Genomic DNA, 14824 nt, shown 5'->3' on the forward strand with positions numbered 1-14824 from the left:
GCTGTCACATGCAGTCAGACTCGTGCACAGCTGCCCCCAGCTTCGGTTTCACCGGCTGGGGGAAGGACGCCGGTTCCCTCGTAATCGCAACAACAGTTTCTGCTAGAGCTGAAATCTGACACTTGGTTGCAAGCGAATAGAGACAATGTTACATTTGACAGAGGCTTAGCTTGGAAGCAAAACCGCCTCTATGTCCCTGACAGTTTGCGAAGGGAAATTTTGATTAGGTCTCATGATGATAAAGTGGCTGGTCATTTTGGGTTTGTCAAAACCTTGCATCTGGTGCGCCGCCAATTTTGGTGGCCCACATTGAGACGTGATGTAAAAAGTTATGTTGCTTCTTGTCCTGTCTGTGCCATGTCAAAACGGAAGGGGGGCAAACCGCAAGGGCTGCTGCAGCCGATGGCCAGCCCCTCCCGTCCTTGGGAGGAGGTTTCCATGGATTTCATTGTGGATTTGCCTCCTAGTCAGAGAAAGACTGTGATTTGGGTGGTAAAGGACTACTTCTCTAAGCAAGCCTTTTCCTAATCCACATCTACCGGATTCACGGGAGCCCCTCCCGCTTGATCACGGACCGCGGGACACAGTTCACTTCCCAATTTTGGAGGGCATTTTTAAAGCTGGTGGGTACCAAGCAGGCGTTGTCCACTGTGTCGCATCTGGAGACTGATGGATCTACGGAGGCTCTTAATTCGACCCTGGAGCAATTTTTGCGCGCATTTGTCAACTATCAGCAGGACAATTGGGTTGACCTACCTTTTGCTGAGGTGGCTTATAACAACGCCGTCCATCAGAGTACGGGGCACACCCCTTTCCATACTGTGTTTGGCCGGGACTTTGTTCCCATTCCTGAGTTGCCTCAACCCTCCACACAGCCCTGCTCCGCTTCTGATTGGGCTGCTCAACTGGCTGATTCGTGGCCAGTGATTCAACAGGCATTGGCTGATGCCCAATCTGCCTATAAACTGCACACCGATAAGCGACGAGCCCTTCAGCCTGCTTTTAAAGTTGGTGATAAGGTCTACCTTTCCACTAAGTTCATTAAGTCCCCTCAGCCCTCGAAAAAGTTGGCTCCTAAGTTTGTTGGACCTTTTCCCATTGTGGGAGTTGTTAACCCTGTCACGTTTCGACTGGATTTGCCACACAATCTGAAACGTTTACATCCTGTTTTTCATTGCAGCTTACTCAAGCCTGTCAAACACTCAGATCACTGGCATCCACAACCCCCACCTCCTGCTCCGATCATTATTGACGGACAACAACATTTTGAGGTGAAGGAGGTCTTTGATTCTCGCCGACTGCGTGGCACTCTACAGTACCTTATTCGCTGGAAGCACTTTCCCTACCCTGAATGGGTGTCTGCCCGTGATGTACAATCTCCTCTTTTGGTTCGCCGCTTTCATCCTCTAAAACCTGCTCCTTGATGTTTTTGGGGGGGCGGTATGTCATGTTCACTGTTCCAATGTTGCCGGTACATCGTAACGTTTCGCATGTCATTTGGCTGATGCGTGTTTCGTCTGGGAGGATTCTGTCTCGTGGGATTGTTATATGTTAGTAGCTGGATTGGAATGTGTTTGGGTTATCTCGTGTGTTCAAGGTTCCTTCCCCAGGACATCAGCAGAAACGGTTACCAGCACCTGGGGGGGGGGAGTTTGCAACAGCAGGGCGAGGGGAGGGATTACGTTTGAGGCGAGGGTTTTTAGTTTGTATTTGGCGCGCTTTTGCTCATTCTCAGCTTACTATTCTTTAATAAATCAGATATCATTAAGTTCCTGCTTGTGAGTCTGAGTCTATTAGAGTAGGCAATCATTACACTTCCCTGAGTAATTGTAATGGGTGGCATATATTTAGTTCTTTATAACCAAATACAGTACATACCCTTGATGTAATTTCTTCTTTGTGTTTTAGGAACTTTAAGAACTGCCAAAAGAGTTAAAATGATACCATTATTTCTGCAGGCTCAGTGTTAGTTCTCCAAGTAAATACTGGTAGTTTCATTCTGTGATGCTTTAAAAACAAAAGAAACATCTTACCACCAGCCCAACCTACAAATCTTTCCATGTGCCTGGTTTAGATTTCAGGTAGAAATTTCCAAGGTGATTTGACAAGCCATTATTCCTTTGACCTCTATACAAGTGTTGGCCTAGTTTATGAATTATTTTCAACTTTTCTCAGTATTATTTTTATTTATGTAACATACTTAAAATAATACTTAATTCTTCTGGCTACCAGATAATCTAAAAGGGTTTGATTAAAAGTAATGTATATTAAAAAAACAATAAAATAGCATCACATAAACCAAAGCAGTCTGCAAAAACCAGTAAAGAGACACGTATACTCAGTGTTTTGTTAAATAATAGGGAAAATGATAACTGGTAAGAAAAATAATACGAAATTAAAGGTTAAAATAAGAGAAATAATAGTTTAAGAAACTACATGTAAGAATACTGCAAATTTTGTGTGGAATGTTTCTTGGTTTTTAGCATTTCTTGCTTTAATAAAAATTCTGGGTACTAAGATATATATATATATATTTCTTTTTTAACAGAGGAAATGCATGCAGAACTCTGTTATGCTGAATGTTTACTGCAGAAAGCTGCCTTGACATTTGTACAGGTAATATAATGTACAGGTAATATAGTTTGTGTATATATTGCCAATCTGTTGGAATATAGGACTCTAAAAATATAGCATATTCAGTGTTTTCTGAAAACCAAAGTTTTTCTTTGGCATCTGATTACTGCCTTTCTGAGGCAAGACATGCATGTATGGATTTATTCATATTAAGACATAAAGATTAGAATTTCAGTAGTGGAAGCAGTTTGCCCATCTACTTTTTAGATCTGGGTATTTTGTAAAGTAGGACTCATGGATGTCAGTGAAGTCATCTGGCAAATTATCTTCAGCATGCACATCTTTTCTTGTCCATGAGGTCCTGCTATTAGATATTACAGAAATTTGGAAGCAATAGGTACTGTGTGCATAATGGTCAAAATATTTCTCCCAAAATATCTTACCTGCAGATCACCCCTCTGCTTATGCGGTATTCTCTTGCCAGTTTCTAGAGCATTAGATGTCATTGTGTTCTTTTTCAGATATTCTGTTCTTGTATACACTTAAAATACTTCACAGACAAACTTTATCATCAATTTCTCCCTTGTTAGTTCTTGTTCTGGAGCCAAGCTGCTTACCTTTCTCCTGCGCAAAGTAAACATACTGCTACATTATAGATAACAGTAATGACTCTTGCCGTTCTGTTTCCTATAATGTTTTTTTTTTATAAAAGGCTTTTACCCACCCCATAATCATGGTTTCTAAACTTCAGTAAAATTGTTCTGGCCAAATCTGGCTTAGCTGCCATATTCATCCACATCTTCTTGTATGTGACTTTAGGAAAAGGTGTTGGGGATTGGAGTGCTGGTAACCAACTCCACAATTGTGACTCAGAGGGAAGAGTCATCATGATTTTGAATATAATTCCTATTTGTACAGTTGATTAATATTATTCTTTCCTTGCTGGGGAACTTTGCTTTCCTACATACACAATTATATAGAAGCTTGATAGTGGGATTTACTCCTTAGGTTCCAAAGATCAGCTTCCATGAGGGCTCTCTTTATCAGATTAGTTATGGCTCTGATAAGGAATTGCAATAAGGAATGAAAAACTGACAATACAATCATGCAATAAAGTCTAGGACAAGATCTTCTCTTGCCTTTTATGTACTGAAATAACCCATCTTGCTATGTAGGCTGCTTGGGACTTGCTGAATCTGGCAACTTGGTAGTAACTAAAATAATATTGATTTGATAGGAGTGGGAGCCAGAATTTCTACAATTAATCTCTCTCTCTTAATCTTCAGTAAATATATATACAGGAACATCCTTATAAATTGCCAATGAACTCAGTAAAAAATAAATGTCTGTGATTATATTCAACTGTAGCTGTTGTACAGTCCTTAAACCGACAGCATTGCAGTATGTGTCCAGAGTCAGAACCTTTTCCATTAAATCTTCCTCTTTAACACATACTTATTTAAGGATATCTTTAAAAATCAGTAGCACAGGCTATTAAAAATAAGTAGGATTGTACTTCATTGAAACTGTGATGTAGTTCTTATATTGCAATATGAGCATAATTGATATAAAATATTAAATAGTTATTGCTACTTATGAATTGTGTTGCATTGTATAGTCACCATTCAGATACTAAAACTGGAATCATACAGAAAGTATAGCTTTTGAGTAAGGATGACAAATACAAACTGCTGAAGAATTCAGTTTTGTAATAACAAAATTCTGGAAATGCCAAGCTTTGTTATTTATTATGTTATTACTGTAACTAATACAGTTCTTGTTGTTCTTGTTGTTATTATTACCATTCCCTTTTAGCACCATCTAGTGTTGTTATATGTAATTTCAACTTGTTCTATAATGTTTTGCCTCTCAATGATTTATTTAATGGAGTTGTCCCTTGACTAGGAATAGATTTCTCATTTGTGTGTGTCTGTGTATGAACATTTAATTTTTAAAGCTATTCCCAAAGTATACATTTTGCATACACATTTACTCATTTTAAAAATCCATAAATGGGTATAATGTACACAATTGTACTGTTTTATTCAGTATTTAATTTAAGGTGTTTTTTTCTTCCAGGATGAAAATATGATCAATTTCATCAAAGGTGGCCTTAAAATCAGGACAAGTTATCAAATATATAAGTACGCTCCTATAATATTTCACTTCAGTTGTGTATTTTGCGTTTTATGTTTCAGTAAGTTAATTCCTCATCATAGCTTAAAGTAGTGGGGAAAAAAACATTTCCTGGATTTTTTAAAAAAAAACATTTTTTCTATCATTTTGGCTGTGATATTTCAGTCCTGCCCTTTTTCACTCCCCTCCCTTTTAAAAATCATGCCATATGGAAGAATAAAGACAAGAATAGAATATGAATATGAATATACAAAGATAACAGAACAAAAGCATAAGTAACAGTGAGAAATCTGTATATGTTTGGATTGTTTTATATTGATCTGATACCAGTGGTAATTACTTCTGAGTAGATATGCATTGGCAAACCATTTCCATAACACCATGAGGAAAACTGTAGGGATGCATACACCAGGAATTAAGCTTGGCTCAGTGGTATCCTTACAACTAGATAAGCACATGGTTACGGCTGCCTCATGTCCTAAGCAGGGCAACAAGATATCTGGGGTTACTTCCAATTGTGTGATTCTGCCATTCAAGATACAAAAGTTATTACAGAGGACACAAAATGGTGTGTCTTCTACGTAAGAAGTAGCATTTTGGGGTAGGCATGGGGGAAATTATTCATGCATGGTGTGGACATGAATGAATCTGCAAAGCAGTGTAAGAAATTATGAGCTGCTGGCTGTAAAGAAATAACATTTCTCATTGTATCAACTCATTTTAATGATCTAGGGATTGTCTGACAGGATTATAGTCCTGTGTCAGTATTCATATATATATTTCTTGGGGTTAAAAAAAACTGGATTATGATTTTAAATTAGGTTTTGAGGAATTATATAGAAAAGATGTTTGTAGTTAAAAAAACAAAATACCACTTCTGAGAGCTAGTAACAGTCTCCCCACCTTCCTTCCCCCCTTGTCCCTCCTTTTCCAGATTTGTAAATGTATAAAGATACTAAGTAAGCATTTGGGCTGTATAGCATTTTGAATTTAAAGGCAAAAGGGTGCTTTAGAGTGCAGAGGCACACATGCAGACATGTTTTTTTTCCCTTCTGTTTTTAGTAAGAAATACAGGTAGTCCTCTGTTAATGACCCCTCGTTAAGCAACCGTTTGAAGTTAGAATGGCACTGAGCAAGTGGTACTTACGACCAGTCCTCAAAGTTCTGGCCGTCCCAGCAGCCCTCTGGTCACGTGATCACAATCTGGGCGCCTGGCAACCAGTTCTCACAATGGTTGCAGTGTCCTGTGGTCATGTGATCACCATTTGCGACCTTCCCTGCCAGTTTTCCACAAGAAAAGTCAATGAGGAAGCTGGCAGGGAAGGTCGCAAGTTGCTCTGGTAAGTCTCCCCTTCCTGACACTCAGCAGCACCTTGCTGGTCACCCATCCACCCTCCCCGCCCCACAGCAGCAGCCACTTACCTGCCCTCTGGCCTGCTTGCAAGGTGCCTGCTACTTGCAGCTTCCTTCCAGCTTTCCCACTGACTTTGCTTGTTAGAAGCCGGCAGGAAGTTGCAGGGAGGTCCTTGCTTAACAACCTGTGATCCTCGCTTAACAACAGCAACAGGGACTGCTGGGATCACTGTCACTAAGCAATGTGGTCACGTGATGTCATGCTTTATGACCACATCACTTAGTGATGGAAATTCTGGTCCCAGTTACTGTTGTTAAGCGAGGACTACCTGTAAGTCTATGGAAGTTTTTGTGATGCAGTAAAACCAGAAAGGAATCTGTGGAGTCTTACTTTCTTAGTTCAGTGGGTCTTACTTTTGGGTGAGTTTACTTCTAGTTCTGTTCAGTCAGCTTGCTATGTCCTCTTTACACAAGGGAGGACCTGTCTAGCTCCACCCCCACCCCACCCCAACCCAGCAGCAGGTTCTGTTCTTGCCTATCACTTTTATACCAGTTTTTCACCTTCTGCCACTTTGTAATATCAGGGAATGTAAGATGATGCCACCCTCCCTTTCAGGTCGTTATTTGGGAAGAAAATTTGTCTTTCTTTTCATAATTACCAAGTAACTACATGAAAAACAGATTGTTCTTTTTTGGTTTATCCCTAGAAAAATCAAATCATTTTAAAGGGCTTCCTTTCTTTTTAGAAAAAGTCCCTGTCTATTTAAAATAGCAAGTTTTAAATAATAAATAAATGAGTTTACATTTTACAAAGACAATTGCTTACCAGCACTGATATTACAGTATAGCTAGGCAAACACTGGCTGTCATTGGCCAAGTTGCTCTGAAATCATAGATTAGAGAATTCTAGAATAGAAAATAATGGAAATTGCTTGAATCGATGTGAATAAGTATCTGCTCTGTAAAACACTAAAATTAATCCTTGTGCTATATAATTTAGCCAGGACAACTGAGCAAACATACTACATTTTATTTACTTATTTATTTTTCAAATTTTTACCACCGCCCATCTCCCCCAAGAAGAGGGACTCTAAATTTAGCATGGTAAGCTAAATCTCCCAAATAATAGCAATTCATATTATCATTGCTGTAATCTAATCTAGCATGATTTGCTTTTTAATCAAAAGAGAATGCCTTCAAGTTCTGCAGATGACCCAAGGCAGCAAATCCAAGAATGAAATATTCCACCAGTTTGAAGGGGGCGTACAACTAGGAATAGGAGCTTTCAATATGGTATGAGCATTCCTTCCAATGTGTAATCTAATTTTTGATGTGTGAACTATTTAAAAAAAGGTACATAATATTGCATCTTTCAAAACATTGTGTTTTCATTACACACTATAAAAATTTAAAAATATCTGTACACATACTTCCTACAATTGGTTGTTTTATTGTTTTACTTGCATACAGAATTCCCTAAGTTGTTGGATTTTTGTTTTAATTTATTTAGATTTATATGGCTGTTCTTCTCACCATAGTGACTCTGGGCAGAAAACAAGGTTTAAACAAAAATCACAATATAAAACCATTAAATCATACAATTCACCACATGTAATTATAAAAAGGAATACATCTGAAAGAAAAAAAAAACATAGTATCAATTCATCTGGACTTTGCTAATGTTATCTGAAGGTTGGCTGAAAAATTTTTAAAGGATTTTTAAAGATGTAGTCTGTTCACTTTTATTTTTGTTTTGCATGCTGCTTTAAAAACATGAAATCTTTGTTCTTCCTTTTTTGCAGATGCTGTCCCTTTTACCAGGAAGAATTCTCCGGCTTCTTGAATTTATAGGGTTTTCAGGCAATAGGGTATTAAATTTAGTTTCTACTGTTACAAATTCTTAAAATGGCTTACAAGCTTTGATTGCCAGGACAGGAATGAGTAATTGATGTGTCTGGATCATCTTCAGCTCTCATTGACTGTTTGCTTTTGATTGTAGGGAAAACAGTATGCATGTAGAAAACATTTTAAATCTTCAGTTATAGAAATGTTCAGTTTCTTTCTTAATGTGGCTTTTAATAAATCAAACTTTACAAAATAATGGAAAATAATTCCTGTAACCTACTATTTACATTAACAGAACTTGCCCTTTGAATGCTTTCTTTGTTTATCTTCCCTCTTTTCTCTAATTAATAATTTATGTATTTCCTCTCTCTCTCTCCTCTCAGGTAAGTAAATAAGTTTATTGTTGTAACCACCAGTCATAACATATAGAATGCCATAAAATACAATAAAATAACAACAAAATTATAAAATAAAGCAATAAAAGAAGTATTAGATGTAAAAGGGTTACAATAAAATAAAGCCAAAGCTACAGCTAAGAACTTAAGTATTTCTAAGTTTAAATGACAGCAGAGCAAAAGTAGCAACTTGGTTGCTGGCTGCTGGGAACACATCTGCAAGAAGATAGTTCAATTTTTCAAGGTTGGAGCCCTTGAGTTCACCTACCATTAATAATTTGGCCCTGATCTCATTGTAAGTGGGCAGTGGAGGATATAATGGATAATGTCCTCCACTTGACCAACCCCACAAGGACAGAGGGATTGCTTGACAGGGATCTTACAAAATCTCCCTTTGAGATATGTAGAGGGCATAGCCTGCAGGCAAAGGGATGTTAAAGCCCTTCTCAGTAAAGCTCTGATTATGTTAACCAGGTATTGGGAGAAGCTTCTATGTTTTTTATAATGATGATACTAAGATGAAAATTTGGGTGATTGTACTACAGCAGCATCTTTATTAGCCATCCCTTTCAAAGAGCCAATCTCTAATATTTTCTCTATTCCAAGATCTAAGTTCTCCCAAAGGTGGTAGAGAATACATTTGTAGGATAGGTGACAAAAGTTTAGTCCATTGATTCCCAGCTGTATAATGGAGAAAACAGAGTTTGGCAGGATGGGATTCTTGAAGGCTTTCTAGTTTCTTATAGTACCCCAGCAAAGCAAGATGTATTCTCATGGTGATGGAACATAGCCCTACCTTCATTCTTAAATAGGCAGTGGGTATCCCTTGGGGAAGGCCCAAGATCTTTCTTATGAAGTTGTTTTGGACTACTTCTCATCCCACCCTCAAATTTCAGCCCCATACAGCATCTGGGCCATCACCTTGCCTTGGAATATTTTAAGTGCAGGGGCTACCAATTGCCCTCCTTTAGAATAGAAAAATGTCAGAATGGCACCCACTGTATGCTGGGCTGTTGCCAAGACAGGAGATAAGTGTGGTTTCCATAAAAGGGACTTATGAAAGGTGATGCCCAGGTATTTAAAAGAAGGGCATTGCTCTATTTGTTGGGCATTATTTGTCCATCTGTGTTTAATATTACTTTTGCCAAAAACTACTGCCTTTGTTTTATTATAATTAACCTTCAGTTTTTCCCTTTTACAGTAAGTGTCTAGTCTGGGCAGTAACCTTCTAAGGCCAATCTCGATGCAGGAAATAAGAGCCATATCATCAGTATATGTGCATTAACATAGAAATTAATGCCAAAGCCAATAATAATATTCAGTACTTTGAATAATCCATAGTAGGTACATCACTTCACTCACAAATGATGCTGACACAGTTGGTATTCTGCCTTGATGCTGTGTTCATACAACTTTCTTTTTTATCTTTTTCTTTTCTACAATTTGAAATTATTAGTATTAATAAAAATGACAACTATTGTGCCTTATATTGTACAATTTTGTGGTTGTTGACAGGAACTTGGTCTTCATCAGTTACGGGAAGGGGCTTCTGGTGCTAGTCTGCGGGCTATACTGTGTACTTTCACCTTGTTGCTATATCACACCTTTGTTTCATTAATCCTTGGTAAGAATTGAAAATGAATTCCTGGGTGAAAAATAATTGGGAATATCATACCTTCTAATACAATTCCTAGTATAATGCTTTCACAGAATAGTTTACTTGTTTTATTGATTATACTGGCCAGATTTACAGGATGGAGTGAATTTAAGGTCACAGATTGGTTAACATTAGTCACGGTGCTGCTGACCTGCTTAACTATAATTTTGATAGAAGAAGGAAGGGAAAAAATGTTCTACATAGGATAAGAAGTGCATGCTCCCATGTATGATTTTTGCTATTTTAACTTCATTTGGTAGAAGCCTGTCTGTACCAGACCTTTGCAGGGAAATACAGTAAGAATAATAAAGCAAAGAACTTTTCATTTATTGATAACTAAAATATAGGATTTTTATAAACAAAAGCATGATGGGAATTGGAATTAGACATGCCAATTTGAATCATTTTGATCCCTTTCAATTCAAAGCATTCATATTATGAATTCAGATAACATTCAGAGAATGCAAATTAAATTAGCCCTTAACTCCCTGTCAGTTAGTAGTATTAAGAAATGAAGATCTACTATATCAAATTAATTCGTATTTAACACTTGCTTCAGATGTTTGGAAAAATTAGAAACAGTATTTCGTTTCTGATCTTCCTTCTTCCAATCCATAAGCATGCACTTTTTGAGGATAAAGCAGTTCCATCAGTACACAGAATGGGAAGATAGAGATTTTTAAAGAATTGGATATCTGAATAAGGATTAAAACCCCATTACTGCTGAATGTATTTTGCAAAAGAATAGCCACAAGCTCCAGCTTAAAATTAAGGAGTTCAGTCATTTCTTAATAAACTATCTAGATCTCATCAGGTAAGATCATTAACAACATTTGGAAAATGGTAGACATCTACTTTATTTAAAAGCAATCTTATATAAAAACTCTTACATTAAACACAACAGGTTCTTTTGAAAATCTTAAAAAAATACTCTGGGCAGATGATTACAGATCTGAACTCAGATCTCTTTGAAACGTTTTATGGCATGTAATTCTTATCATCCCAACTTTTATTTATCTTAGATTCAGTCAAATCTGCTCATTTATTAACTATATTAACAATGTTTTTTCTAACTGATTATCCATCTACCTAAATGCCATTCTGGATAGAAATATAACACCTGTGCTTATAGATTTTCAATTTTTTTTCCCTTTTGGCTTTATTCCTGTTTCATTTTTCTTTTTAACTTTTTTTTAATTGATATATTATTTCTTTAAAAAAGCAAGGGAAAAAGATAAAGCATATTTAAGCCTTAAATGTGGAGGTTGGATTTAAAAAATAAAACTAATGTGTGATTTCAGTATAGTATCTGTCAGTGTTCTACTTGTTCATGTCAGTGTTCAGCGTCTGTGTTCTACCTGAACATTAGCTATGTTCAACGCTAATGTCTTCCTGTACTGTAATCTTTTACTGTACTGTGGCATCTTTTATTAAATTTCATTAAAATAGATTTTCTTCTAATATAAGCAAAGATAATTTTTCCAGCAATGCTGTACATTAATTAGTTCGTACAAATCAGTCTATCATACAGTTACCACTACTGAGAGAGGATGTTGATATCTCTACAGGAACAGGGGAAGCCAACCTTGTAGAAGCAGAGGCTCTCCTTCAGCCTTATCTTCAGAAGTTCCCAAAGGTTTTGTTATTTCACATTGTTAAGTATTTTTTTACTACAGCTAACAGTTTCTACCTTACTAACAAAGTTGTATTCTTTTTCTCAAGGGTGCCATGATTCTGTTTTACGATGCCAGAATCAACATATTGAAAGGAAACTTCGAAAAGGTAACAGTCGCTTGCCCCTTTGGAAATAAAAGCTGAAATTCTGCTTTAATTGTAAGAAGACCCTGCTCACAGGCTTAAAAAGTCAAAGAAGAGAAAAAAATGGGAGGAGAAAACGAAAACTCAAGCACTGCTATTTGATAAAATACTCATAATGATCCATTTTGGTAATAACATTTGAGAGTGGAAAGAGCCAAAAAAAACAGCTGTTACTCTGCCAAGCTAGGGAATAGCATTCTTCTACTGGGCTTTAACTCTATAGGAATCAATAGATTCCTATTAAGATTTAATTCCATAATATTTAATTCCATAAGATGCAAGTCCTCATGTTTTCAGCTTTTCACATGAGATGGCAAACGCCACACAAAAGTTTAAACTAGGTAAGAAATATGTGAGTTCCTTGGTTGTAAAATCTGACCTATCAAACCATTCTTGTAAAGCCCATCTTAAAGCTTTTACCCAGACTGTTGTTTAATCAGCAGATGGCTATATTCATTGCAGCTATCCACACATAACACCAGATTACAGTTGTTTGCTTGAATATTCTGAAATCATAAACTACAAAGTGTTTTTTTGTGTCTACATTTTATATCAACTAAAAATAAAAGGCCATAATTTGAATGAGAACTTTTCTTCCAGCAGAATATGGTTGACATTTCTATCCCTTTAAATTCTAGGCTCAGGCAACATTCCAGGACTGCATTGCAGCTCAGCAAGAGTGGAAACAGATCCATCACCTCTGCTACTGGGAACTGATGTGGTGTTACTGCTTCCAGCAGAACTGGCTTCAAGCATATCGGTATGCAGACCTGCTTTGCAAAGAAAGCAGGTGGTCAAAGGTAAATGGGTAATACAGTACTGTTGTGAAGTGGTGAGAACACTTCATGCTTGCGCAGTATGCCAGTAATACAGCCTCCCTGTGTTAAATGCTCAAATGCCATTCAACTTGGCATTGATTTAAACTAAATTAATTGTAACTGATTTTTAGCAACTGGGAAATTGGCAAAGTGGAAATTAAGGTAGCCATCATTGAGAGTAAGTCTGCTTTGTTAGACCACTGTGTTACAAATTCCACACTAATGCTTTTTTCAATAAGTTGGCCTCTCGCTTTCCCTATGCTGCCTGTCTGCATTCAGACTGTAAAAAAGGGTGCTTAAGCATGGGCATTTGTAAGAAGTCACAATTATATCAAAATGATAACATGTAACTCAAGTCATCATGCAAATGACACAACTGTGTACGTGATATCTGGCACAAGTAGATAATTAGAGACACTAGTAGTGTCATGAATCTGTGTCATCTGTTGTCTCCCTTTTTGCCTACCACGGACACCTGTGCCTTGTGTAAGGCAAGACTTTGATGGTAACTTTAATGGAACAATAACTTGGCTTAATTTGTGATTTGTCCAAATCATCATAACCTCTGTAAGCACACTGGGTTTACAAGGAAGAGACTGTGTAATACATCAGACATGTTGTAAGAAACTAGATAGATAGATTGAATATTTTTATTCTATTTTGCCTAGGCAATATATGTGTTCCAGAAAGCTGCCATTTTGTGCATGCTTCCTGATGCTGATGTGAAGACAACAGGAGAAGACATTGTAGCTTTGTTTCGGTAATATTTTTTAAAAGAGGGGAATTTATTTGAAGCTGAATCTTTTAAGCTATATATCTTGAAATTTTCGTTTTCAGTGGGTTTTTTCCCCCTACTATCATTGCCATACACCTATTCATCTGAAAAAGATGAACTATCTTAATTCATAACTTTATGGTTTGTGAAAAAAAAAAATCCTTCCCTGAGATTTGCTACAGAGTTGCTTCTGCCACGTGAATGTATACTCTAGAGTAGGATCCTTTTTAAAGAGAGGACATCTAAAATAAATGCTAGGTACAAGTCTGTACTATACTGTCTTGGTTAAACTTTTTTGCCCCCACTCCTCTTCCAACCAGTAGTTTGCCTTAATTATCTAGGGATATGACAGAAGTTCACAGTATTCACATCTAAAGTAAGAAACCTGCTTCTGATCTGGCACGGACACACTTTTTGGCAACCCACATTGCACATCTCTAGTTACTGAATCCCATGTTTTTGCTCCTGGCCTGTGGCTCAGTTCTGCTAGCTAGACAGTTCCTGACTTAACTTTTAAGATTTGGGAGATTAATTTTATCATACCCAAATGCTTGGGCTTCCCTACGTGACATTTTTGTCATATAGTTGATCACATTCCATAGTTTGGCCCTTACTGGATACTTGTACTGTGTATTGTACTGTGGATACAGTTGCATATAATTCAGTAGGATTTACCAATCTGAAAATAAATAGGCATGAAATATCTCTTGGGGACCTCTGTTCTTTCCTTGTATATGGTTTATTAGTTGGTATGCTTTCATAACAATTTTGGTATCAGCTTACTTTCCAAATATATGGAAAGAGACCCTGAAAAAGGATTTTACATTTTTTACATTGCAACTTTGCAAATAAATCTGTAGAGTTACTAGTGTGGAAGCATTTTCTCAAGCATGCTTGGAAAGCATAAGTTAAATGCTGTTCACAAACCTGTTTTATTACTGGGATCTCCATGTATGATTTGCACTCACTGCTGGACAGTCTTCATCTAAGCATCAGATTAGATTCAGTTCTTTGGTCCTTTTTCCTTTCTACTGATACTCTTTTTTGTTCTTGGTCTCTTGTCTCTTTGATTGCTTTCTTGCAGGTTTTTGGGATGATCCCTTAATCCAACAACATGAAGAACCTTGGGAATGTTTAGCACTAATTCTCATTTTATGTATCTTTACATATAGCCAAGTGTTCTACAGCGAGGTCCTTCTAGCTGGTGATACCATGATTGTGGAATTACCACTCTATTCGGCTAGGGTTGGCACTGATCCTTTAGAACCTTCTGCACCACTGAAAGATTCATCAGTTCATCCAGACTTTCATTTGATCTATGTTATTTGTGTTGATTGTTGTTGTACTTGGGTTTTGTTTTTGTGATATTAATTTGTTATAATTTTCTATGATTCTGATCTTTGTGTTTTTATTTCTAAAGATATATGGCAGGTAATACACATTATACATTATA

The 14824-nt window shown here is 36.9% G+C and overlaps 1 protein-coding gene across 1 annotated transcript in view; it reads left to right on the forward strand.

The window, feature by feature from the left end:
• Positions 1–14824, forward strand: part of TTC39B (tetratricopeptide repeat domain 39B) — a 56962-nt gene that overhangs the window by 32816 nt on the left and 9322 nt on the right. The window contains exons 5-13 of the mRNA XM_063295058.1: positions 2549–2616; positions 4654–4718; positions 7251–7356; positions 7866–7931; positions 9819–9927; positions 11529–11596; positions 11683–11742; positions 12417–12578; positions 13265–13356. Of these exons, the coding sequence (XP_063151128.1) occupies positions 2549–2616; positions 4654–4718; positions 7251–7356; positions 7866–7931; positions 9819–9927; positions 11529–11596; positions 11683–11742; positions 12417–12578; positions 13265–13356 (796 nt within the window). The remainder of the gene's footprint in view (positions 1–2548; positions 2617–4653; positions 4719–7250; positions 7357–7865; positions 7932–9818; positions 9928–11528; positions 11597–11682; positions 11743–12416; positions 12579–13264; positions 13357–14824) is intronic.

The sequence above is a fragment of the Candoia aspera genome, chromosome 2 (genome assembly GCF_035149785.1).
Source record: "Candoia aspera isolate rCanAsp1 chromosome 2, rCanAsp1.hap2, whole genome shotgun sequence".
Classification (NCBI taxonomy): Eukaryota; Metazoa; Chordata; class Lepidosauria; order Squamata; family Boidae; genus Candoia; species Candoia aspera.